A 27,893-nucleotide genomic window follows, 5' to 3' on the forward strand; every position below is an offset into this window, starting at 1 on the left:
AAGGATTTTCAAAAGAAATCTCAGTCAGTCCTGGAGCTGGTGAGGAATGCAAAGAGCAGCAAAAATCCCTTCCCAAAGCTGTGTGCTGCCTCAGGCAGCTGCAGGCAAGGACAGCCCCAGAGGTCCATGGGCTTTGCTGAGCTCCACTTGGGACACACGAGGATTCCAGGCAAAAGGATTCCAGGATTTATTTGTTGCACAACAAACCTCTCCCACCAGGAGCAATGTCCCTGCGTGATCTCTCAGCAGAAGCTGCTGCTCATAAATTAACCCTGAAATCCAGCAACTTCTGCTCCATTCACTCAACTCAAGGACTTTTTTGGAACATTTTACATCCAAATCCAGTCTCCACAACCCCAAATCCATGCTGTATTAGAAAGCTCTCTCCAAGGCCTCCCTTGATGTTTAAAAATCAAGGCTGAGAGAACCTTGGATACCATAAGGAAATAACTTTAAATTTTTTTCTAAGTATCAAGAGCAGAATTAAGTGCTGACTTCAACCTCGTACTCTGAAGAATAAACTCCATTTCACCTTCATTCTGGTCCCACGTAGTTTTTTATAGGAAACCCACCCACAAACACTATCAAGCACAAGTTGGTGTTTAATCTCACATTTCCTTCAAGCAGCAGAAGGCTCTTGGCTGTATGCAAACCCAGCATCAGTCACAGAATGGTTTGGCTTGGGGAGGATCCTACAGCCCGTCCCAGGCTGCCCCAAGCCCCATCCAACCCGGCCCTGGACATCAGTCAGGACTTCCTTCCCCACATCCAATCTAAACCCACTGTCAGTTTGAAGCCGTGTGCTCTGGGGTGTGTAAATAGGGAATTTAAAGCAGATTTTGGTAAATGTAGGGTGCACATTTAGGATTAAGATCTTTGCTGTGAGGCTGAAGCATTACTTCAGTTTTTATTAGCTTTTCAAATAAGTTGCAGATACAGAAATGGATCCGTACCTCAGAATCCCTCTGCAGGTCTCTGCAGGAGGGGCATTAATGCTGCTCAAACAAACATCTGGAAAGGTCACAGGTGCTTAAAGAACAAGTTTATTGACAATATCGTCACAAATAAACAATCTAAAGAAAATTTCAGAAATCTCTAAACTTAGAAATTTTAAAATTTTCTCATTGGCAAAATATTAAAAAAAAAAAATAAGTGTAAGATGTCACTATATTCTTAAACTTTCCTAATTTCAATATATTGGTTCAGTCCTTTAGTTTGATAACACACATCATCCAACCCTTCAGCACAATGAAAATGAGTCAAAGTACAATTTTCCTTCTGCAAGGGGATCTCAATCAAGATTTTTTTTTTTTTTTTGCAAGCATCTCCCTGAATCCTGTCTGCTCACAACTTGATAGGCAACATCACCAAGAAATAAGTTTATAAATAGTTCAACTGAGCCAAATTAATTCTGGTATTAACCAAAACCTAAGTTTCCCCCAAACAATACAAAGCAGACCATGTAGTACAAGAAACTATCAGCATGCATTTTAGAGGTCATTTTTGTACTTCAGGTACATGAATTTAAAACCAAAGAGGGACAAATGTGATAAAAATGTACTCAGATATTTCATAACATTAATATTTATTGCTTTATATGAATACTGTATTGAAAGCCCAAGCATTCAGTTTACACACAGAAATTATACAATTATATACCGTTTCACAATGGCAGTGAGCACTCATTACAATCTACAAAAAACCTACTTTACAGAAATTTAAAAATTCTAAATATCAAAAAGATACAGTTGAAGAAACAGGTATAAATTTGGCAGCCAGTAATTGTGACTGGGAGGTTGCAGCTTGCATGTCTTTAAATATGGGAACTGGAAAATATCGAGTTTAAAGCAGTAGTTTGTGCTTTGAGCTGGTTTGAAAAAATGTAACACTGGCTGTCAAAGTAGCATGTTCAAAAATATTTAGTTCACTTCCAAAATGTTATAGAAATCGTGGTGACTCCTCTGCACCCCTAACCCTTGCAGCTCAGGAACATGACCAGGGTCACGTCTCCGTCCTTCCCATCCAGTGGTGTGATCAGCCCGATGCCACCTGCAAACCTTGGAGGAACTCTGAGACTTCTCTACAATATTCACAAGCTCCAAGAAGCACTCAAAAAGGCAAATACCTGCTCATTTCTTCCAAGGTATTTTATTTTCAAACATTTCTTCTACAAAAGTTTAAGCTAATGTTTTGATTACAACGTTCTCAACATAAAGCACATTTTCTCATAAATAAATGAACTCCTTTCACTCAGGCACCTCAGAAGTATACAAAAATGTTGTCATTGGAACAGTTCTCTTGGAATGTGTTTACTCTGGTGTTTTCAACAATGTTAGTATTTTCAGGGTTTCATATGGGCCAGATTTCATTTCATGCGTTTTGTTTTTCCAGAGGCAAAGCAAAGTGCCTTGAGAGGTGAACTCAGTCTTTTCCTATAGAAAAAGTATTTACTGTATTTATCTTTTATAGAAACAGAAAAATATACCCTTTCCCCCTTAGAACAGCGAGGGTACACGGAGGTGTGCATGCTGTGTGGAGATGTGTGTGTGAAATGGAACACATTTGAAACACACAACAGAAGATTTCTTGGTGTGTATTTAAATAAAAATCTGGAAACCAGCCTGAAACCCCGAATTTCACATGTCAAATGTTGAAACTGTAACCAAAATATGAAGTAACTGCTAGAGCTGTCAGAAAAAGACAAGACAAAAAGCTTTCTTGCTTACATACAACTAGGTGTGGTGATCTCCAAAAAAGTTGTCAAAATTATAATTACCTTCCAGTTTAAAAACTTTTATTCTAAATAAAAAAAACTATACACAAACCACTGATTTGACCAAACGAAAGTTCAGCGGTAAGCAGGACCTGAAGGAGCTGGTATTCACAGTTCTTATCATGTACAACTCTTTCAAGGTTCAATCCATGGAGAAGTTTATTTTACAACCTGCTTCTTTTTGTAAAACTAAAGGTCCACTTTATTACATAAAATTATTTATACAGTGTAAAACCGGAGCCTTATGGAAAATACTGCCTCTAGGTTTATTTAAATTAGTCTTGCTCCATAGGTTCATCTGCAGCTTCTGTGGCTTCATCACTGTTTTCCATCGGGGTCTCTGAGGAGCTTTCTGGAGTTTCACTGGCATAGGCCCCCAGCTCCTCTGTGTCACTGCAGTCAGCTCCGCTGGTGGCAGATGCACTGGTGTCACTGTCAGCAGAGTGCAAATCCTTCTCTGCCCGGGGCTGCTCACACTCCTCCATCTGATTGTTCTCCTCAGAGCTCTCTTCAGCCACACTCGAGGAGTCACTGTCTTTGTCTTGATCTTTTCTCTCTGGACCAACGTTTCTGGGAGACATGAAGGACTCTAGGAACAAAGAAAGCACAGAATTACCATGAGGTTTTCCAACATACCCTGATCATGTTGCTTTCCACTCCGAGCTATGCTGAGCAAAACTTCCACAGCACAGCCAAGGACAGGAAAAACAGACAAACCCCAATTTTATTAGAAGATGTGAAGAATCAGAGCCACCTTTGTCAGGATATCCAACATACAATCAAAACAGAAAAGTTATTTTATTTAACAGGTAGCTTCACTTAGTTGAGTTTCACTGGGTAAACACAAAGTTTAAGAAATAACTTTTTCTGGCTTCCCCACATCCTCCACTTGCTTTCAGAAGCAGTTTTCTGGAAATTATGAAGCCACAGCTGTTTCAGGTGTACGGCCATCATGATCTACACGAGCTCTGTACAAATACAAGAGCCACAAAAAATAATTCAAAGGAAACTTTGGAAGAATATGTAAAAAATAGATTAGTCTCTTCACTCCAGTTTTTTTTTTTTTTTTTTTGAACTTAGGTACAGAGCCTGCCCTACAGTGAGATAATTTTTACTGTTCCAATAGGATATGGAGAAATTGTTGCTCAGTCTCCTCAGTGAAAGAACATAAATTCATGTTTGTATTTAACTAAATTCCATAATTAATAAAGACAGCCAAACAGAGCTATGACCCATCCCCATTCTGGAGAAAGGATGACAACACCTAACACAGGGATTCTTGAATTCTTGGTGCACCCTGATCTAATTCATGGCCTCAGAAGATTTTAAGTAACCTTGTGTAAATTTCAAATTGAGCATAGGACCAAGGAAAAAGTAATAACAGAATTGCTAAATTATGTAAAATTGAAGCACAAACAAGCAGCTCTTCTTTAAGCACAACTGAAGATCTTCAGCATTCCCACAGCACTGGTCTCCAGCAAAGAAAATCCCAACTCCTTGGAAGTAAAAGATGGCAGTGAAATCTGAAATACCTTCCTCCTCTTCCTCTGTACAGTGCTGTCTGGCACAGGAAGCATCTTTTTCTTTATCCTGAGATGTAGAGGATGCTTCTGTCTCTTCCCCCATGCCTGAAGAGACTTCACTGGAGGCAGTTTGGTTTGGTACATCTCTGGCTTCCCCTTCCTTGTCAAATTTAAGTCTTTTTACCTCATGTCCTTCTGCTTCTGCAGGATCATCCTCAGAGTGCTTATTTTTCACTGGGCTGCTCTGAGCACCTTCTGATTCAGATGCTGGTGATTCACTACAAGCAACAAAACCAGATGTAGCTTTTATTGAAGACAAACATTCTGTATCCTGCCACACTTTAAGAAAAAAGTAGCAACTCTTTTGATTTAAACACATTACGTGGTAACAATTGAATTTGCTCCACTTACTACATAACAAAACCTCGAAGTCATCACTCCTGATTTAAGACTCTATTATGCTTCCCTTAGAGGGTCAGTCTTCTTTAAACTATTTTTAAAACATAAATAAAGACCCTGAGCTTCAAATACACTCCTCCTGACAAACCTGTGTTTCTTCTCCTCTGTTTGCTGCAAGCTGGGCTCTTTATGCTCTGTGCTGTCTGGCAAACCGTTGGTTGTCATGGGAGCTGACAACGAAACCTTCGTCCGACTCACGGGTCTGGGGGTCCCAGGGCCATTTACATTCGATCTTTAAAAATAATAACCAAAAGTTAATCCAACCTACTAATCCAAATCCTACTTGGCACAAAGTAGTTATACCCTTCCTTTAAAAGATCAACAAAACTAAACAAATCGATGAGGGGCTTTGCTGTTTTATATTGAATAAAATGTTCCTCACCTGCAATATGCAGATTTGATTAAAAAATTTAAATAACAACAAAAAAATTCTCAACAATGAGTTTAGATGAAAATACAGAGTACATGGCATATACGCTCATGCTTCCTCTATCCCCATTCCCCACTATCCATGTCCCACCTCATTTTTAAGAGTGCTTATTCCCAGAATTTCACTGCTTTGATCCAGTAAAAGTTAACACCTGGAGCTAAACTCACCTGTCAGAGTACCCTGGTGAATTCCCGGGGAACATAACACCATTCATCCGATTTAAACTACTGGAATTATTTTTCCTAACAAACAGAGCAACAACAAAATGTTAGAATAAAGGAACTTTAAATCACTTCAAGTTTGTTTGCACAGAACTTCCCAATCCCAAACTTACAAAGCCCCCACTGTCAGTCCCTAAGGGCTTTTTATTTAATCCCAAATGATTATATTTGCAGGCACCATCCCTGCTGCTGACTGAACTATTGATAACAAAACCTGAACTCTGCATGTCTGGCTTTTAGATACAACTACTGACAGCAAGAGAGAGCCATCAGACACACACATGCATCCTCCCTGTTACTAACACAAGCTTGAAGTTTCAAGGGAAAGAGGTTTATACTCACTCTGAAGATGGATATACACAGCTGACAACCATGACATTCTGTAATACACAAACAACAAATACATCAGGAGTTCAGAAACAGAAGCTTCAGCTCATGACAATATTCCAGAACTTTTAAGAGTTATAGGATTTTAGTTCTATCTGTTAAAATACCTCTGCTCCCTCTTATAAGGTCAGGCCACAATTACACTAAAATTCAGGATTTTATTAAGTTTGTTACTGTCCTAACAAGACTAGCACATTAAGCCTCAGGCCTGAGTGTCTAATTTCTAACTGAGGGATCTTTGGAAAACAGAAATACTGAAGCATCCTATTGTGGAACCACATTCTCAAAGTCTCCTCCTGGCTTCTGAAGGATCCCACGTTCTGATCCAAGCTATAAACTGCCAGTTAAGACACCTGTGGGCTCTTCTGAAGGCACACTCTGCTACACCACAGGATTTAAATACTGAAACAACAACGCTGGGGGGATGGGCCTCCCTTCTTCTTCACCTCTGGATCTACTCTGAAATCAAATGTGGGAGGAAATTCCTGATCAAAAGATTCAGGGTATGTCATCTGATCATTTCTACCTAAGACTCCATACAAAAACTGCCACTCTCCAAAAACTACATGTGGAGTGATTGGGAAACACAGCAGTTGCAGCCCTGAGATTAATTTTTGTCTGCAGTTATTTTAAAACTGCTTTTTGATGCTGAAAGCTATGAAACAAACTCAGACATCTAAGAGCAGCCATTAGCTGTACTCTGACTCTGAGCCACAAGGAAAGCAGCAGACCTTTGGGAGCAATTGAGAAGGTTTTAATTGGTGGCTGTGATTGTGGATCTGTGTTCTCTCTCAGAAAAATACATACCTTTTCAACACCTCTTAGAAATTTGTCTGTTCCTGTGTAATTCCTCCTGGGATCTGTCAGCAACTCACAGAGTCGCTGGATAGTGAAGGGGATGCTGCAATGAAATAGATTTGTAACAGTTTAATTTTATTTTGATAAGTATAACTGTTAGGAAGCAACATTACTGCTTTCTCCCCCTTTCTGAGAAGGTGGAACCAAACCAGTACTGAAATTTGTTACCATGAGCAATACTGGGTGGCACCTCAAGGCTTCATTTTCCCCTATCTCATACAAAACTGTTTCCTTTGCTCACCACCACAAAAATCAAGTTGAATCCTAAATGCATCATCCCACAACTCACAGCTTCATTTAAACAATGAAAAGGAAATCAGCTCATCAACAGCAAACTTTCTGACTGTACTATTCCAATACACAGAATAGAAATTGTGAGGGATTCAAAACAAATTTGAGTCATACACACTAGAGCTAAAAAAATCTCAACTTGTAGTTTATTTCAAGTTTTACAAAACACATTTACAGAAAAAGCAGTGAATGTTGGAATTAGTAGAACCATATATACTTCAGCTGTTACAAATAATCCATTTTGCTACAACTGGACAATGTACTCATCTATCAAGAAAAGATCAGGAAAAACAAGTAATAATAATAATAATAAGTGATGTATAAGCCCATAGGAACCACACAAACACATTTTTGGTTTTGACAATTCTGCACTCAGTTTCAATCCTGTTGAAATGAGAAACTGACCTTTCAAAAAAGCAACACTTGACAAACAATTCCCAATTACCTGAGGTGTCACACACTTTCAATCCAATTTCAGTGTCACATTTTAACAAATTTCTGTCAAAAAATATTTCAGTAAAATTATGAAGTACCATGCATTTTTATAGTTAACTATTGGAAGTTGAAGCCATATTCAAAAGTTATCTAAGAAGAATATCTGATAAAATACAATATTTATGAACCATTTTGTGGTTGGGAATACAACTGACACCAAATCCAGAGCAGCATCAATCCAGACTGCCATGCATGAGTGTGTATACCCCTATACTGTAAATTTTTGTCCAAATTCTGTGTTTAGTAATTTCTGAGGAAGTCAGTACATGGTGTCTCCAGCCTGTCATGAGCCACCTCAGCCTGATCTCCAGCTTTGCTCATTAGCTAAAAAGCCATATTAGAGATGCCCATATCCCCACCAGCTCAGTGCAAAGAGGTCAGCACAGCTCCAATGCATCATCCCACATGACACTTCACTCTGACTAAAAGCCAGTAGTACTCAGAGTGACTAAGTATCAACAATTTAATTATGTTTTCCAGAACTGCCTGTACATCATGTTACTGAGGAAGTCCTAATCCTCAACAAACCAAAAAAAACACAGGAACAAGTGTTCCTTCTAATTCACTTTATTACATGAAGGCTCTTAAGCTTGACAATACTTCTGGCATTATTTATTTCCCATACCTTGCTCTTCATTGATTAACCAGCAATCTTTGACACCCAAATTCTTCATGAAATCATCAAGTTCAGAAGAGACCTTTAAGATCCAGCCCATTCTCGCAATATTCAGCTTCTGCACAGTGCCTTCTTTTAACAAAATTCCCAACTTTTAAGTCACAAAGAATTTACTTGATCTGTTAATCTTTTCATATAGATAAAATAATGAGTTGATCGTACTATTTCTTGTGATGGTCACTTTGGTTTTGGGTTGGAAATTCATAATAGAAGAGATTTTGCTATTTTTTTAATAGAATAGACAGTCCATTCAAAAATCCATTTATTCAACAGAAACAAAAACATACACATTTTTGAATTATTCTCCATCAGCCAGATCTATAACACATCCTGGGGAATCAGTACCTGGCTAATTTGGGTTTAGCTGTACTTTTAACTGGTCCCCTGGAATGCTGTGACATGAAGTGTTTTGGAACATCAATGCAGTGCTAATTCCCCAGGTAGGACAGAAAATTTAAGAAATGCGCAGATTGCAACTAACTCCAGAAGGAAAAGCTGTGTTCCTATTTTACTCTCAGCTACAACAAGTTAAAAAGAAAAAGGCAAAAGCCAATTCAATTCCCTCCAAATTCTTCCCAGCAAAGTGAACTTCGTGCATCGAGCAGCAGATGGCACCCGGTGTCACACAATCACCCCTCTGCATGGAACTCCTTCAGCATTTACAAATGCTTTTAGTTGACAAAGCACAAAGTTAACTTCCCCTCAAGAACCCTTTGTTTTTAATAGTTCAACAAGGTGGTTTTAAAGCAGAAGCAATTTCAATTGGTTTAAGTCTATAAATGGACACAAATGTAAAGTCTGTGAACAGTACGAGAACTGATTGTAAATACTCAGAAATTTAATTAGCTCAGCACATGAGCTGCATGAATAGTCCTGATCTGCCTACTTAAGGTAACCACTTAAAATTCTATACCAACACACTCAAAACTGCACTTCCAGCACTACAGTCTAGAGTGAATTACAAACCAAAAATTCATTTGGACGGGATTGATGAGAGATCTGAGAAAATTACTTATAACACCTACATTAAATTGTAGCCAAAAAATCCCCTGAAAACGAAATTTGGATTATGATCTATTTTATTAATCCTGTAAAAGTTTCTCTGTCATCAGAGATCCCAAATAACTTAGAAACATGGAACTTCCTTGTTCCACTAATGAAGGATAAAAGGATAAAAAAATGGCAGAATTCCTACTCCAAAGCAATTGTAAGAATATTATAAAGAGAATCTGGCTCTGCAGACCTGTGCAGACATTATGTCAAATAAGATACAGACAGGTTAAAAGAGACAGTTTGTGCTTTCTTTAAAAGGCACTTTTGCTAGAAAGACCCCAAAACAGGGGTCATTCTTAATGTGTTACTTCTTTGACTCAAATGAAAAATTTTTACAAATTTGCTACTTTGAATGAACTCTTTCCCTCTCTCTTAGATAAACACTAATAAAAAATGTCCCAATAATAAGTCACATCAAGTAGGTTCCCTGTTTGCCCTGGTACCCTGAAATGACATGCACAGCTCTAAAGAAACCTGGATATACAAATCACACAACCTAAAACCTGCTGCTGCTACTTTTTGGGCAGATCTCCACACGATTCAGCTTTTATAATCACATCCTCCCTGTGGGGGTTACAGGATTTACGAAATGAACCACTCTGCAGTCCCGGATTCTGAAACATCCCCAGGCATTATTTCCTTTAAGGTAACTAATGGATGCAGTTTGCTTCCTCAAAGCCTGGAAGCTTCAGTGCAAAGTATGAGGAAGCTGAGCACCCTGAAGTGTTACAGCAAAGGATGAAAATAGCACAGGCACAGCCCAAGCTCCAGACTCGTCATCCAGAGGTTTGTTCAGTGCACTTGGGAACAACAGCAGATAACAGCAGCCCATTCATTAGCTGTCCCTGGGAGAACATTACCCATTTTGTGGGCAATGAAGCATGAACAAAAAGCTGGGGGAGGCCCGAGAGAGGCAGACTTGAGAATAAAGGATAGGTTTGTTTTTAAATTCCTACAGTGAAGCAGCCCGGTATAAATATTGGGGAGCTGAGAACAAGCTGAATTTCACATTCTTAGAAGTCCCCTACATGAGCGCAATTGTGGGGGGAAGAGGAAATCTGACTTAAGACTCCTAAACTATAAATAAATGACGTAGCACAGAACAATGACATTATAAATTATAAATACAGCATCAAATACAATACTAAGGACATGTCAGTAGCACCTCTGAACCTGAAATTTCAGAGTATCAGGAAGGCAAGATTTAGAACATGCCCATTTATCAACAAGCTGAGTCTCTTAACAAGCACTGAGCACCACAAGCAGAATGACTCAGCTTATAGCAAGTATGTAATCCAGTTTAACAAAAATAATATGAAAGCTATGTAAAAAGGACACACCAAATAAGACAAAAACATCAGGAGCTTTATTTGAAAGAAAACAGAAACTTCCAAAATTAGGAAACCAGCAAATGGCACAGGTACATTTCAATCTAGGACACTGTCATCAACAGATCAAACACCCCATGTCCTTCATCACGATCACTTCAGCTATAAATTTGAATCTGACATAATTTAGTAACACCAACCCAGGTACACCTTTGCCTCTTGGTCACACCCTGTTTCTGACAGCATGATTTCTTCAAAAGCCGTGAACTGCCACAAAATAATCAGGAACTGAAGACCAGAAGACCTCTTTCCATTTGGTATTTAAAAATACACTAAAAGAAATCTGACTTTACTGTCTATTTAACCTCTTAAATGCAGACAGTAATGTGATACATCTTTGAACTCCACTGTTTAAAAACTAACTAGATATTGAAAAAACAAAGTGAATGACAGCACAGAATGTCACACTTTTCATTCAGTGACACAATATAAAGTTCAGGAACTACTGTAATATATTTCTAAGGTGCATATTTGCCTCTGCTCATCTATTTGAGGAAGCAAAATGAAGAGTCACAGAGACAGTACAAACTATCATGTTAAAAACAGGGGAAATACGTTTGTAATCCAGATTTTAGAAAACAAAGGATACATACCCATTAAATCCAGTGACGATTTTCAGAATTCTTTCTTTCATCTCTTCGAAGGGAATATATTCCACATTTGGATTGGGGGGCCCTCTTGGTTCAGGAGCTGAGGTTCTGAAATCATCCATGACTTTCTCCAGTTTGAAAATAAAATAGCCTTTAAACTGAGACCACTGAACCCTGCATAAAACACAAGCATTGAGACATAGGCAAGTTAGCCTAAACCCAAAGAACAACAGTGTAAGTTTATGTTTGCATAACAACGTTCACCCTGGTATGCCAGTCCTGAGATAAACGAGGTAAGTAATGCAGTGCTGTTTCCCTTCTTGAATTTAAAGCACGGTAACTATTTCAACAATTACACTGGAACAATGGAACACAAATCAACTGCCAATAACAGCAGGGGAAGCCATTTCCTTAAAGAACCAATATCCACTGACAAGGCAAAGCTAATTGTGAAATATACACTTATCTATAGAATGAATGTAAAGGGAGCATGCAGCTTTCACTGAGCTCATAAGAGGTGGAAGGGGAAACAAACGAAAAACAAACAAACAACCCCAACTAACAAAAACCCACACCAAAAAAAAACCCACCACACCAAAACACTAAATGTTTCAAGTTTGGAATCCATAGAGTAACTATAATGCAGCATTATCTGCTCCCTCACAAAACCTTACTGAAGGCCTTTTGGAAGTCCACACACCTTAAAAACATGCCATGGTACCTTTTTTTCTCAAAAAGGCAAGTATTTCTGTATCACAGTGGGCACTTGTTGACAAACAACTGAGCAAAATAACTTTGACTCCCAATAAAAATTCCCACAGCAGTAAGCTATTAAGATCATTCCAAATTACTTCCTGCCTTACAGCTTCAAGTTTCATCATTTATAAAGTTCTAGATTTTGAAATTTTCAAGCAAACAGGTCCCTCTCACTGGGTACAAGAGACAAGTGCTGAGGCAGCCCCTCCCCACCCATGGCCCCAGAGAGCAGCCACGGGAGACCTTCAGGGCCTCCCTGGGATCCTGCATGTCTGAGCAGCACAGGGAGCCACGTGGAAGCAGCAAGTGATTTAGTTCAGGATCGATTTGTTTCTATTCCTGATGCAGGAGCTTGCACAGCTCCAGCACAGAGGAAAAGAAATGGGGAATAACAAACCAACAATAAAGAAAGAAAATGATCTTTGACGTTTATCTGTAGCACACACGATCTGGTAGGAGCAGGCTAAAACCAAACAAGTGTAAATCATGAGCCCCTGGACAGCCCTTCAGCTCCTGCTCAAAGCAATATTAAACTATAGAGAAAACCATTTAGCCAAAGGCTCTATCTCCACAGGCTGCCTTTGGCAGCCCTGACTATTTCTGTCCCCATGTAGCAGCTGCCCTTCTGGGGGGCTGACCCAGCTATTTGTGCTGTGAACTACGGGTGGTGATGTTTGTTTCTCCAGCTCCAGCACCACCACAGGCCAAGCAAAATCCCAAATCCCAAACCACAGGCCACGGAAGCTCTGTCAGCCTGCTTGCACCAGAAATGCAGAGCCACGTCATTTTGGCCTTAATTTTCTCCTTTGTCTCAAAGAAATAATTACAAGATGAAAAAGGGGGAATACAGCTCAGGTTTATCTATAGAGATCCAAACACAAAGCCCCTGTCTTTCACTAGGAATGATAAATTTTGCAAGAATGGGGGAATTCCAAAGAGGAAAGCAAACCTCCGTTTTCCTTCACAGGAGACCCTTAGGCACCTCACAACAGGAGGGATCATAGGACTTAGTGAATAATAATAAAAATTAATAAATAAATAAACATCAAGGTCCCAAAAGGGAATGGTATGGACTAAAGAGCACCACTGAGTCCAGCTGGATTGTCTCCAATCAGCATTCTACATCCCAAGCAGAATACTACAATGTTCCAATGTACAGTATCGGGCATTACTACTGCAAATGTTCAATTGAAAAGCTGTACAATTCTGCAGTGTTACCACCATGAAACCAAAGTGTTAGTAACAAATCACAGATTTAATACATAAACACACCACAACCACAGCAAATAACCCCAAGACAGTGTGGGATTACTCCCCACAGAGCATCCCAAGAGCTTTATTTGCCTCATGAAAGGGGATTCCACTATTATTCTAAACATTCTTTAACAACCCCATTTGGATATATTTCCACACTTTAAAACTTGAGCTGCTCTTTGTTTTCATTGTTATTTATTTCTTGCTAAACAGTAACACTTATCTTTTCACAGACTATTAACCCATCAGTGTTTGAAATAAATCAACATCATGAGGTTTAAAATGGCAATCTAATCCCCGACAGCAGCACCCACCAGCTCCTATACAGTACTGAAACTACAGAAAACAAAAATAGTAACATTTTGCCCATATCGAAATGTTGAGAAAACGATCACCTGGATTTTAAACTACAAATTTTAATTAGTATTTCTCTCATTATAAAAAGGCTATGAACTTCCATCTGCAGCATACTGAACTACTGACACAGAAAGCATCTCTCAACCTGCATTCCAAACCACTTGCTAAATGGCTGCTGACCAGGTAACACAGGACAGGTTACACAGAGGCAGCAGAGTTTGAGGATAAACTCATCCTGCAATCCCAGGGTGACCACAGCTAGCCCAGAGAGCAATAGCAGCTGAAATCAACCCAACAAGCTGTTGCTAGAAGCTGTAACCACAGCAGAAGGGGCTGAGCACAGCCTTGCTGCTCATTCTCTGTGATTCTCCAGCAGTTTTTCCCAGCACTGTTGGATTCCTGCTGCTCCGGCTGCAGTAGCAGCAGCAGGAAAGCTGAACTGCTCAAAGGCCACTGTTACAATCTTAGACAGAGCTGCAACTGAAACAATAAACACAGCTGTCCTGTGCACCTCCTGACATCAGTGTTGTTAAAAATAATGAACTCATTTCTGCCCAAAAAACCAAAATTATTTCTGCAGGGGCAGTAAGATTTTCTCAGTTCCCATTGACTTAGTGGAAGTGACCAAAAGTGAGTGTCACAAAAGTCACCTTTCCTGTTTCACCAAGCTATGAAAATTACACGTACAAGTTGGCATCAGCTGAACATTACAAACTCACAGAGAAAACCAGTTCCTTCATAACAATTGGTCAAACTGCTTGGCAATACAAAATTAAGATTACAAGTTGCATATCCTACTAGTTATCAAAGCAATCTTTATCTACACTTCTAGAAATCTGAAGTTATTCCCATTCATTGAAAGACTGGTTGCTTAGAAATAGACAACAAAACAGACAAATAAGTGCCAAATATCTGCTTTTTAGGAAAAGGAAAATATTCCACATGTATCACAAGCTTCCTGAGAAAGACCTCTATTTTTCTCTGCTTTGTTACACAATGTGAGAACCCAAAACCAAGAGAACAGATTGGTCAATACCTTCTATAGTTAGATCAAGAGCCAAATAGAAGAAAAATAAAATTCTTCTACTCTCCACTTTATGTACAAGCTCATAAGTTTTATACACTGGAAAATAACTGATAAACAAGATAAGTTCTGTAAGAATAACAAACTGAAGAAATCCCATGGAGAAAATACTGTTCATACTTTTTTTCAGAGCAGGCTTGTTTATGAATACTTGTTCTTCCCACTCAGCACTGCACATAATCAGCCTTTTCTTCCAAACCACGCTCTTCCTGTCCACTACACTAGCTTGGGAATTTGTATCAGCAACTTTGAGAGCTTTCAGAGCCACTCAAAGAAAAAAGTTACGAGAACACTGCATGATCTGAAACAACACCTTCAAAAATAATATTTAAAAACTAAGCTGATCCCAAAATGTTTTGGTTCAGTGTACTTTCATTTTAGAAAATGATGGCTTTGTAGTTATATACATTTTCTGTACATGAAGGCAGATTTCACTACAATATCTGGGTCACTCTGTGTAAATGTACCTGTACAAAGAGCTCTCCTGGGCTAATGAGTCTGAGTTCCACACATACCCCAAATAATTTAGGAAAAAATGCCAGCTTATCACAAGAGTCCTCTGCTTCCCTCCCACCAGCTCCTGCACCAACTTCCCCTTTATCAACCTAAATTATTTACTCTGGCATACAAAAAACCAAGAGGAAGAAACTGATTTCAAGTAAAAAGCACCTAAAAAGAAAAAAAGAGGCAAAGGAATGGCTGAGGAGGAACAATCAATCACAGCGCTGCAGAACTACAGCTTGTATCCACACAGACACCACCCATTTCAAATTCTCCCATGGCAGACACAAATGCTGGTAGTTTAACTCAAAAATTTAATTGTTTTTTAAAAAGCACCTTTAAAAGTCAAGCAACAAATGAGAGCATGGAAGTTCACACAAGAGTCCAACAAATTCAGTCTTTCTACCTTAAATATTTTATACATGCTAATGTGTCACAAGGTATGAGAAGATGTTTAACACCCTAATATTGCACCCCAGTGCAGTCCCTGACCTTGCAATTTCATTGAATATTAGAAACATTAGGGAAAAATGGATGGAAAACATTTCAGTGTTTGAAGACACTCAGCTGTGTTTTCAAAGTCAATCAGGAAAGCAGACAGCACCTGACCAAACAGCCAATCCTACAAGTAACATCAGGAAGTTTAGAGAAAATTTACATATAATTAGAGAGACATGGTGACAAAAGGCTAGGAAAGGGTGAGAAGACACGAGACATGAAATGAGCCAGTAGGGATTAAATTAAATTACAGACTATGCAAAAAAAAAAAAAAATCACTAATACATTTTTTTTTTCATCCCACACATAACTAACAAAACCCCAGAATGGGATCAAAATTATCAGGTGAAGACAAGAAACTTAAACTCTAAGAGGAAAGCCACAAAGGAGGGATGGGGAACTCCAGTCAGAACAGTGCAACTCAGTACTGAGTCACTGAGAGTTGATGAAGCAGCAAAAATATCTCCACTGCACAGGGAAGAGTAATAAAAAACAACAACAAAAAGAAGAGAGATTAATTTAGACACAATCTAACACTGTCAGAGCAGAGCCATGGAAGAACACAATCCTAAATAGCTCTGTTCTCTAAGAAAAGCAATCAATCTATTTCACACCTGTACTTGAATTACATGATTTGCTCTTGGAACTAATCCATTACTACAGATGAACAGAATTTGCCAAGCAACATCAACCAAGTTTAGAAATGCATCAATTCTATTTGATGAGCATGATCTTCAGCAGGGAACAGGCCACCTCAGACAGAGAGAAGGGCAAAATCTGATGCAATGCTTTGATTTCAAAGAATCAGTAGCACAAAGTTGCTTGCAAAGAATGACTGTGTCTCTGCTAATGTGATTTGTATAGGATTCATCCTTCCGAACATGCATATCCAAACAAAATTGTATTTTACATGGAAATAATCTAATCATATCATTCCCAGAGTGTAAAAGACATCCCCCCATTCCCTTATCTCCTGCTTATGCAAAATGCTTATCCTAGAGAAAGTGAAAGCAGTTTTCTCTCTTACACAATGGTATTGGGGAGGAACAGAACCAGCTCTGCACTGTTTTGTGTCAGAAAATTAACTGATATTTTCTTCTGACCATTGGACAAGTTTTTATAATTGATTCTTTTGCCACTTGGTACAGTCACTTTGGGAGATTAGTGTCAACGAGAAGAGCAAAAAGCCTGAAATGTTTACCTAAATTGTTTGGGCAAGACCTGACAAAGATAAAAACCCCTACTATTTTTAAGGGAAAACTATCCACGTTGAACAAACTGTATGGTTCCCTGTCATGAATTTAGCACTGCAAAGCTTTGCTGTAACAGCACATCTCTACACCAGCACACGACTTGACACGAGGTGGAGGCTGGGCTGTCAAGTCTCCAGGAGTGCAGAAGACAACTCCACTGCCTTACTCATGTCTCTTTTTAAAAACTGGCATAAAACATCAAACATAACCCGGGGGGAGTGCATATGGTTCATCCACTTTAGACAAATGCTACAGATTTTAAGGTTCCAACTCCAGTAAGGCCTATTGAAGTAAAGCAGGACAAAACCTAAAATTGACTGCAGAACTGGAGGAAGAATTCAGAGTGCCTGAAACAAGACTAACTCCTGAAATGAAAGTACTGCAATTATTCCATAAATCTTTCTGGAAGTGCCTTTCAGATTAGAGGTTTAATTAAGAAAAACATTATATTGAAGAGATGTTAAGCTTCCAGAGACCCAGCTATGTACTTAAAACATGAAGAGCCCCAGGAGTCCTGGTGGGATGTCTGTCTTCAAATTTCACAGTGTTTAAGTTCATTACAAAATTACTTTACTTAAATTTTAAGAGGGTGCCATCTGTTTTGGAGAGATGCTGAATACCACACAGAACATAAAATGAAACCAAAGTAGATCTACTATTGATTCTGCTCATTGAACAGGCCATAAAAGAAATATCAGAACTTAATAAAAGGAAATACTTCCCTCTCCACACTTCTCCTACTATTGGCTCTCTGACAAGCAGAAATTAAAAAACAAACAAGAAAACAACCCATAAAAACTTACCAAATTGGTATATTTAGCATGCAAACACTTTATGTCCAGCTAAACTGATTTTAAGGCAATGTCCTCAGAACACACAAGGAAAGAACCAGAGGACAATCTCTGAGGGAGTCACAGAACATGGAACAAGAGATGTGAGCCACCAGTGTTGCCTTTGACCCCCCCAGATTTTGCTGACTTACAGGACACTCCCACAGAGACCTGCTAGTAAGAAACCGGTGTTTTGAAGTGAAGTAACTTGCCAACTTTAGTAACTGTTTTTCTTTTGTGTCTTGTTCTAGAGCTCTTAGGAGACAAAGATATACTCTAAGACAGAGTAATTTCCCCAGGCTGTCAAAAGCAAAATTAAAGTCTCATCCAAAACAAGTTAATTCCTTTTCTATTCTGGTCGATCAATGGGATCTCCAGAACTATCTGGAAAGCAAAAAGGCAGGGAAAATGAAGTGCACTCAGCAATCACATATCCCACCAGACACTCAACCTTGTCCTTTGTCTACACCAAAAGGGGCAAGCCTGCTCTGCTGCTCCCACACATTCCTGTGATCCCACACACAGGGAGGTGAGGCAGATCACTGATCTAACCACAAAATTAATGCTGCAGATAAGGCTGAGTAAGATGTGTGATGTGACTAGTAGGGAGCTAAGCCATTTCTTTAAGCAGCAGCACTCATTTATCAGGTAAAAGAACATACCTCACCTAATTCCACTCTTGTGTCAAATATTCTTTGTATTTTAAACTTATTTTTCTATTTCTCATGCTTTACTTTAACAGTATTTTGATGCAGTTCATTTTAGTGTCATGATTTTGCATGCTGCTGCTCTTTTCACCATTCACACAGTGCAGATTAACAGGGGAAATTCCAAACAATGACAACAGATTTACACAGCAAAATCCCCTGTCCACCAAGGGAAACTGGCCTCTCACATGCTTCTGGCAAACACCTCAACCTAACATCAAATCAAAGCCTTAAGCAAGTGCTAGATCCTTTATGAGTGTTTCTTATTTAGGAAAAGTATATTTTCATGGGTGCACTGGCATTGCACCGGCATCAACGCATGGCAATAAGCAATCAATTTAAAAGTTGAGGTGCTCCAGGTAGGGTGAATTTCCTTGAACTCTGCCTTGCTGCACAGTGTGCTCCGGCTGGGAAAACACTGGCAAAGTACTTGTCCTGAGGGAGCGTTCTGTTCCCTTTCACCTGATAACTCATGTAAAATTAAACCTCTCACATTTTATCTTCAGCAGGATTTTACCTCATGTTACCTTTCACTTTAATTAAAAATATATTGAAGAGTTCAAAGGAGGAAAAACTGGTATTTCCCACAAGCACAGGAGGTGCTTTTCCATTTTCACTAGCTGATTGTTGTCAGCTCAAATCCAGTCTTTGCTCTCCTTGGGAGCACAGTGATCTCATTCTAGAACCAGGGAAACTGTCAGACATTAGAACTACAACTACTTCAGTAGTGAGAGTGTTCACCTCTGCTGCTTGCAAATTACTACTGTTCTTGCCAGGAACAACAAAGATTAAGACTTAGTTATGGAAACTAGCAGCTGAAGAAGACATTAAAGCACTATCTATAATCACCAAGGGACTAATTCTAATCTCTGCTGATAAATATTCAGCTGACTCCAACAGAATATAGCTGTCCCACAGAACAGAAAAAAAACTTCAGTCCAAAATTTTCTAGGAAGTACATTTGTGAATAGTTATCTGAAACCAAACTCAAGTACCTTTCATTTTATTTTTAAGTCAGAAACTGACCACAGAATAAAAAAGTACAAGATTGCAACATTCTTCATTCAAAAATGAACTTCCTTATAGCACAGTAGAAAGCAATACAGGACACCCATTTTTTGCCAAGAATAACCAAATCCACACAAGAAATGCTGCAGCTCCTCTGGTCAGTGTGGCTGCCACTGTTAGAGGAGCTGGTCACCCCAGAGGAGCTGCAGGTCACACTGACATAGTATGATCAGATGTTTACTGTATCAAGCAATAAAGCTGGGAAACCAGATTAGGAAAATGCACCCTAAGGAGCTAATCCTGGATCTCTGCTGCAGTGAGTCCCTGCGCTTGCCACCTTATGCACTGTCCCAAAAACCCCCAGGTCTCCATCGTGTTTCTCAGTGTGGTACTAGTGGGATCAAAGAAATTGCACTTGTTACCGATTCCTTCCAAACCAGAAACAAAAGCCACCCAATTGGCATCTCCACAGGCAGTTCAGGTGACACATGCTAAGCTTGGGATGACAAGGTGCACCCTTAGCTCACTGACCTAATCCACAGGCATTAGGTGTTTGTGCATCATCACACTCCCCTGTCACTTCACCAGATATTGCCATCATGGAAATTTTGTCTTTGCCTTCAAGTAGTTTTATTTCTAAAGCTGAAGCTGCCAGATATGTATCAGCTCTGTAGAAAAGCAGCATCAGTCTTGTTTATCCACCTTCCCCAAGTCAACCAGGCTGCTTTGCACCCCTCCTTCTGTGTGCACTATTGCCTTGTGCCTTCCCCTCAGGTGCCATCAAGCAGAAACCTTGCCAAAAGCTACAGACAGGAAGAGGGATCAAGGCTCACCAATTACAAAGTCAAAAACATCCTTGCCACTGAGAAGTATATTATAGAGTGAACAATACCCAAATGCCTGGGAAAGTCCTTCAGATGAAATACTAACAAGCACAGAACAGAGATTTGAGGCCCACTGGAAAATATCAGAGGTCACACTGAGGCAGTCATTGCAGCAATGTCACTGAAAGGTGAAGGTACAAACCAGGAGAAACCCTGAGGATGACAACAAATACTGTCAAGCAAGGCAGATAAGTGAGTTTGAGGAGAAGGATGACCACAGAATACAAGTAAAAGTGATCATCAGAAATACATGCAACAGCATTTACTACCAGAGAATACATGGTGGGGAGGTTTTCTGTGCAAAGTGACATGGACTGACTGCCAAAAAGATTATAAGGAAATGTGCTTACAGCAACAGGGAAGGAAGCCACACTATGCAAATCTAAAAGTGCAAAGAGCTATTTTGTGATTAAAACAGGCCAATCACCCCAAAAACCTCAGTGCTGCAGAGTTTGTCTTCTGCCTTTCCTTACACTGTATTCTCTGTATTCCATAGAGAGACTAATGTTTATTATGCTCAGTTCATCACACACATTTTATAATGGCAGTTGAAGTCTGACCTTTATACTGTAAACCTCACTCCCAACAGATATGAAGTGGCAGCACTTAAAATAAAACACTACAACAGTGTGTGTTTCCCAAAGCAGTAAGTGATTTCATTGATATCACCACTGACTGCTCTAAAGTACTGCAGCTACACAATTCACAAATACAGAAGTTTTTGTTTGCAACAGAGGTAAAAGAGCAAGGAAGCTAAATTAGTATTGACAAAGGTACATCAGCAGGGTTTCTGACAAAAGATCCCTGTCCTTTTGAGACATCAGTGGATTATGAAACAGAAAACAGTGTCAGTAGAATGGGAATTAGTAAGGGGTAATTCCAGATGCTGAATGGAATGGAGTTAGTAAGGAATAATAGTGGACAACAATGCAAGGAAGTTTACTTACATCTCCTGCCTTGAGAACATGGAAATGGAACAGGCTTACAGCATCAAAGGCACACAGACTTCTTTCAGAAAAATATGATCGTGCTTATTACAGCAGGAACTTGAGAATTGTTTTACTTCATATTTAAAAAAACCCATAAGGAACTACATTCCCCAAATAGGCATTAAGATTTCCAGAAAGTAAGTTGTCTCCAAATCGGAAAATATGCTAAGAAACACATGTCGAGCAAGAAAACTGCTCGTTGAATAAAAGCAGAGAACATACTTAAGGGAAAAAAATAGATTTAAATTTAAGCATGTGAAATAAGCCAGAGAACATATGTCTAAAAAAACCTATACATTTGTAACAAGAGAAAGGATATTATACAAGCCTATACACTACATAGTTAACATTCAAACTCGGGTGCAAACTTATTCTTGTAGGACTTCATGGCTACTGTATCTTCATTTAGCTCTCCTACAGCAAACAATTTCACTGCTGTAATAAACTACTAGAACAGTTAAACTGATTCAAAAAAGCTTTAAAGTGTAATATGAAAAAAGTTCACTGCTACATAAAGTACATGAAACAGCATAAAAAGGTCAAAAGTATTTTTGCCATTATCTTTGGTGGAACTGCAGTTATGTAACTTACATTTACGGTTATGTAATTTGCCAAAGGCAAATCATCCCTGATCCACCTGACTGACTGCCGAGGAGGGAAGACCAGAGAACACTGTAGCTCAACCTGAGCAAGGCACAGCAGCCCTGGCAAAGCTGCAGCTCTGGTGCAGCTCAGGCTCCACTGCAGTGCCTGATCCAAAGTCCAACCACACCCAGTTACAAACGCGGCGCTCAGAGCTCACAGCAGGGCACCCCGTGCTGGCCCGAGGGAAGCGAGCACTGCCAGCCCGGGTAAAGGCTGCCGCTCGGCTGCCTCAAACTCAGACAGGCTCTGCTGGTGGAATGCAGCTGCTGACCTTCACCAGGGAAGGGCTAACTGCATCCAGGGGATGGACACAGGTTCTCTTCTGAGATGCATGGGGCCCAGGATGCTCCAAGGGAAACGCTTTTCCCAGTGCACATGGTTAAGCAGTGAAACAGGGAGCCAAACTGAGGCTACGGAATTGCCACGACTGGAGATTTTCAGAAATGCTGCACAAAGCCCTAATCAATTTTATTTAACTTTGGAATTAGCTCCCTTTGAGCACAGAATCTGCCTGGATCACCTCCACAAGTCACTTCCAACTGGTCTATGATGACAGTACCGATATCCAGATCTGCCTTACAATCACATGAATTAAACCTGACTCAAGAAACTCTTAAAAACCCACTTATGTTGGCCCTCCAGGAAACATGTGAAGAAACAACTTGTTTTCAGGCTCAGGTGAGGTTCAAATAAGCATTTCAGAGCTTCCAAAAGAATGCCATTAGAGGAAGAAATAAAACTAGAATGTATTTTAATGGCTGTTTAAGCTGCACTAAGGGGAGGAACCGGTGTGACTGCATCACATCCTGGGCAGTGTTCTCTATTTAGGCCTAGAAGGATTTTACAATTAATCACTTCTGCCCATTAACTGTATTGCTGCAGATTTTGGTACTTTCTGGATTCCTTCACTGGCAGTAAGCTTCTGCATTATAGTTTCCCCTACAGTAAGCCATTAAAACTGCACTTTATAGGTTCCCTGCCCCAGGGCAGGAGTGAGGGAAATGCATAAAAAGCCAACATAAAATTCTTGATTGCTTTAGTTTTCTAAGTTTTATTTTCCACTTTAAAAAATCTCATTTTCCTTTCCAGTCCAACACATTGGATTTTCTCAGTGAAGTATCTAAATAAATGGTTTTAAAACATTTTTGCTATTGAAGGGGCAGAATGACTCCAAACCCAAGAGAATTTCCTAGGAGGCAAGAGAAAACATTTTAAATACAGGACACAAGATCACAATTGATAAGTGATCTTCATAAACTATTTTTAAGAATTCTTTAGAAACAACAAAAAAAATCACTGTTGCGTTTTATTTCTAGTACTGCAATGCTCTGATTTCCAACCCATCCATTAAAGCTCTTTCTACTTTGGAAAACAGATAAGTGGATTTCTTATGAAAAAAAGGACAAAAACTCATCCTGTTTCTAGAGGTCCTTCGGATACAGCTAAGTACTAGGACTAACAAATTTCCTCTCTCTTCACTTTCCTCAGTGTTGCAAATCACACTGATCTGTTACAAACTGGAGACAAGGAGGTTATAACAAACTTCACTGACTGTACTTGGTCTCACTAAGGAAATTCCACATTAGTATCTCAGTAAAAAGTCAAGCTAATTGAGAAGTACGTTACGCCTCTGAAAAGAAAAAAAACCCTAAGATTCAAGACAACTTCAAAAAGGTTGAAAAACAAACTTTATATTGTATTTCACCTAAGGCTAAGTCTTACCTTGGCAACTGTTAAGAAACAAAAATATTTCATAGTAGCCAAGCAATAAGACTTTTGCTTCTGTCACCTCTAATAAAGGAAGTTTAGACTGGCTTCTGTAGATGTAGGCTATAATCTCAACAGCAATTAAGTGAATGGTTAACTTTGCACAAGAGGAAAACTTCAACTTCAAAAAGATGAAGTGAATGTACATCATTGTATGATCAGAATTTTACTGCACAGTAGTGATAACACATCTAAGCTTACAGTGATAATAGAACCAAAATTAGCAATGTTTTTGTTCCACACCTCCCTTGTAAGTGAAAAAGACCTCTAATTATAATAAAGATACTAGGAGCCTTGTCATGGCTGCACTGGTGGCTTTAGCACCTCACCCTCCGTTCCTGCCCTTCACCACTTCTCCAGCTTGGCAGTACCAGTCACCGGGACAGAACACGTGGATCAGTGAACCCAACCTCGTCCTAAGGAGTCAGGACTGTGAGAAGCTCCTGCCCCAGGTTCCTGTGGAGCTGCAGAAGCAGCTCGACAGCCCAAGTGAAACAGTGACCCACGGGCAGCACCAGCCAAGGCTTCTGCCAGAGAAATCCCAGGAAGATCAGAGCCTCACCTAAACCTGCACCTACCTGTTCCCAGCTCCCTCAGATGAATAAGCACTTTGCAACAAGTGGGGGCAGGGAGGCACCCAACGATCTCACCTGAGCCTGTGCTTACCATCTGTTGGGTGAGCTGAGTGATCAAGCTTTGAGGAGAACCTAAAATGTCACTTTAATTTACTTCATTACTACCTTTTCAAACTAATTTTACTGAGTCACCAAAATCTGCTGCAACTGCATCTGGAAACGTATGGAGGATGAGAGCATTCACCCCAGGATAGAGACTGCAGTTTATCTTCTAAAAATCAGCATTTGTGATGAAATTAAAAAGCTGACAGAACTCCTATGAAGACCATGTAACTCTCCTAGAACTAACAACTGAACACAAAAATATTTCACATTTCACTTGTCCTGATTTGCCTCAGTACTTTTTGTTTGTTACATTAGGAACAGGCTGTGACTGAGTAAGATCATTGTTCAATAATCAAGTCTGCAAACCATGGGTGTAATTACCCCTGACTAAACCATCATCCCTGCTTGTTTTGTTTTTTTTAACTATACTCTGACTTTGTAAAAATCCTAACAAATGTCACTACAAACGAGTATTTTATTTTCTCACTCCAAAGTATCTATTTATTACTGGCTTAGATTCTATTCAACAAAGTTGTTTTTACATAAGTCAAAATAAAGATTATCTAGTGCATTTTAAATTTGCGTGTATTTGGTAGGTTTGCCTATTCCAGAACACTTGTACTTGTCAAGCTGTACCAGCTTAAAAATACATTAAGTTCTTAAAAGGCACGTTAGTAATCTTCATATGAGTGATTTCCAGGAGATTTTAATTTTTACTCACTTTTCCCCCTGATATTGTGATACATAACACATCAGTCTGATGAACACATGTCTGATGACCAAATACTGACTCTGGCAGATAATCTGAAGCAAATACAGTATTATAAAACAGTATTTCCATGCCTATCTCCAGATTATATTAGGCATTTCTGATGTTCACATCCAACACCTTTTAAAAAAACTATATAAAAAAAAAAACGGCAAGAAAACCCTGGAAACACAGAAGGCAGGATCTGTATATCAGATGACAGACTCCAGCTGAGGTTTAAGTTTGTAAAAATAAAATAAAAATAATAAAAATAAACCTAGATTTCCTAAATGAAAATAAAATCAGAAAGGATACAATTTTCCCAATAATTTGGCCCTATAGAATCACTTTTTAAAAAATACTTTGGAATATACATGATAGTGGCAGAAACAGTAAAAACAACCTGAAGAAATACCTCAAAATGGGAAAAAATATTTTAAACATATTTTAGTATGGGCTTACTGTGGTGTGTTTTTTCTGTATAATAAGCACTACACCAAAACATGAAGCATTACAGCTGTGTATGTCTGCTGAGCATGAGCCTTCTATTCAAAGAGCAAAGTACATTTCAGAACTTGTTTTTCTTTCTAAACCATTAATCCAAGCATCACTAGCAAGCTACCAAAAAAAAAAAAATCACCAGAACCTCTAATAAGTTGGCGGGACTCTCGAAACTCAAACAAAGCCCCTGCGGGTCGGTGGTTGATCACAAAACACTCGTAAAAGCATATCTCCCTGCTGGAGCCGTAGTCTGGCACTAGGCCTCAAAAACAAGGAGACAGCCCGGGCGCCAGAAAGTGAGCACGAATCCGGCAGCGCAGCCGGGAAGCCTTTCCCCTTCCTGCCAGATAGTGAGCCGCAAGGAAGTCACCAGCAGCGAGCCCCGCAAGGAGCGCGGCTCCCTCCGCTGCCTCCCGGGAAAGCTCCGGGAAAGCGGCCGCAAAGGGCGGCACGAGGGAAATTCCCTCCGCACCAGGGAAAAACACGGCGCTCCCCGCGGTTCCCACACATCCCCGTCCGCAAAAGCGCCTCCGGATCGTCCCCGCTTCAGCAGCAGCGCCCAGACAGTCACAGGATGGTTACAGAGCCCAGAAAGAAACAATGTGAGCGACTGCAATCTTTATGTAAATAACACAATGTAGATACTGCAAACACAGTTATACAACAGTGTATAGAAAACATTGCAACAGCAGCTTAACTTGTAACATACAAAACCTGAATCTCTCTCAAAAATCCAGGGAAAGCAACAGGTTTTTTATTGTGCTGAGTAGGATCAGTAAGACCTGACAGGCACATCAGAGCAAAGCCTATACGAGAAGTCTCCCCTCGTTAGATCAAACTATCAGCAAACTAAATTAATCAATACAAAATTAAATGGGAACTGAGGAAAGCTTATTTAGCCCACTGAAGCAACCTACAGGCAAAAAAAAGAATCCTGGTAGAATCTCAATGACGTAAAATGCAAGAATTGTTTTAAGTCACGACTGAGGACCACCAAAACAGTCACACTTACATCGTCTCTCCAGTCTTAGCAACATGACAAAGAAACTGATCCAGTATTGGACACACTTCCTTCTTTCCTCTCTTCTCAAAATCTGTTGGCATGAGAACGACACAAAAAGAATGGTAAATGAAGATGGGACAGAACAAAAATTCACAATAATTAGCGATTTGCTTGAACTATCAGTACAGCTCCCACAAAAACACTGTTGTGCTCTCACAATGCCCCGGCTGTTCCCATGAACTCCACCAGCTCCTCAGCCCTGGGAAACACTTATTATTTTTCCTGCGGAGAAACCGCACGCAGCAGAGTAGCAAAAGTTGATTTGCAACTTCTTCCGAGCAGCTACGGCACAGAAAGAGAGCGATTTGCTCAAGCTGAGCCCAGAAGAGAGAGGGCTGCGGAGGGAGAAGGGGACAGGTCCGGGCTGGGCCGGGATGCGGGGGAAGGGGCCGGGATGCGGGGGAAGGGGCAGGAATGAGGGAGAAGGGGCGGCCGGACCGGGGTGTCCAGGGCGGCAGCCGGGCAGAGCCGAGAGTCGCTGATCCCCCTCACGCAGCCCCGAGGGTCGCTGGGCAGGGAGACCGCGGGCTCTGCCCTCCACTTCCCCACGACTCCTGGCCTCTCCCCACTCTGCGGGACCCCTCACAGCGAGCAGCTCCCTCCCCACAGCGCGGGGACCCTTCGCCCTCAGCGAGGGGCGCTCCCCCCACAGGCTCTGAGGAACCTCAGCCTTCCCCTCAGCGCGGCGACACCGCTCCCCCAGCCCCCGCCACCAGCCTGGCCGCCACCTTTCAGCGCCTCCTGCAGCCTCTCGACGTCCATGGTCCGCCCGGGCGATTCCCCCGCGGCTCGGCGCGGCTCCCCCGCCCCAGTCCCGCGCAGACCGGGTCGCGCTCTCAGCAGCACCCCGCGCTCAGCGACGCTCCAACATGGCGCCCGCGCCGTGCCCGTGCGCGGCCCCGCGGCCCCGCCCGCCGGGGGCGGAGCCAATGGGCGGAGACAATGGGCGGAGCCTCGGGGCGGAGCCAATGGGCGGGGCGCGTGGGCGGGGCGGGGCCAATGGGCGGGGCCGGCGGCCGTGAGGGAGCGGCGGGAACGGCGGCGGGAAAAGCGGCGGGAAGGGCTCGGGCGGGCTGAGGGCGGCTCGCGGCTGGCTTGCCGGCCGCGGGTGATCGTCCTCCTCATGCCGGCCCTGCCCTGCGGATCCTCGCGGCAGGCCACGCGGAGCCGTTTCCCCTTCACGCGCCGGCCCCTCAGAGAGCTCTCGTGCTTTCCTCCTCGCTT

At 40.8% G+C, this 27,893-nt stretch overlaps 1 protein-coding gene across 1 annotated transcript; it reads right to left on the reverse strand.

Moving 5' to 3' along the window:
• Nucleotides 1–1,027: 1,027 nt before the first annotated feature.
• PPP4R2 (protein phosphatase 4 regulatory subunit 2) lies at nt 1,028–27,558 on the reverse strand. The gene is made up of 9 exons (XM_021538964.3): nt 27,398–27,558; nt 26,619–26,700; nt 11,148–11,318; nt 6,601–6,694; nt 5,749–5,786; nt 5,353–5,427; nt 4,844–4,987; nt 4,306–4,574; nt 1,028–3,362 (listed from the first exon to the last, which is right to left on the reverse strand). Exons 1-9 carry the CDS (start codon nt 27,429–27,431, stop codon nt 3,049–3,051), a joined length of 1,221 nt encoding a protein of 406 aa, XP_021394639.2. The 5' UTR covers nt 27,432–27,558; the 3' UTR covers nt 1,028–3,048.
• Between the last annotated feature and the right edge of the window lie 335 nt (nt 27,559–27,893).

Source organism: Lonchura striata, chromosome 12 (genome assembly GCF_050655825.1).
Source record: "Lonchura striata isolate lonStrDom1 chromosome 12, ASM5065582v1, whole genome shotgun sequence".
NCBI classification, from domain to species: Eukaryota; Metazoa; Chordata; class Aves; order Passeriformes; family Estrildidae; genus Lonchura; species Lonchura striata.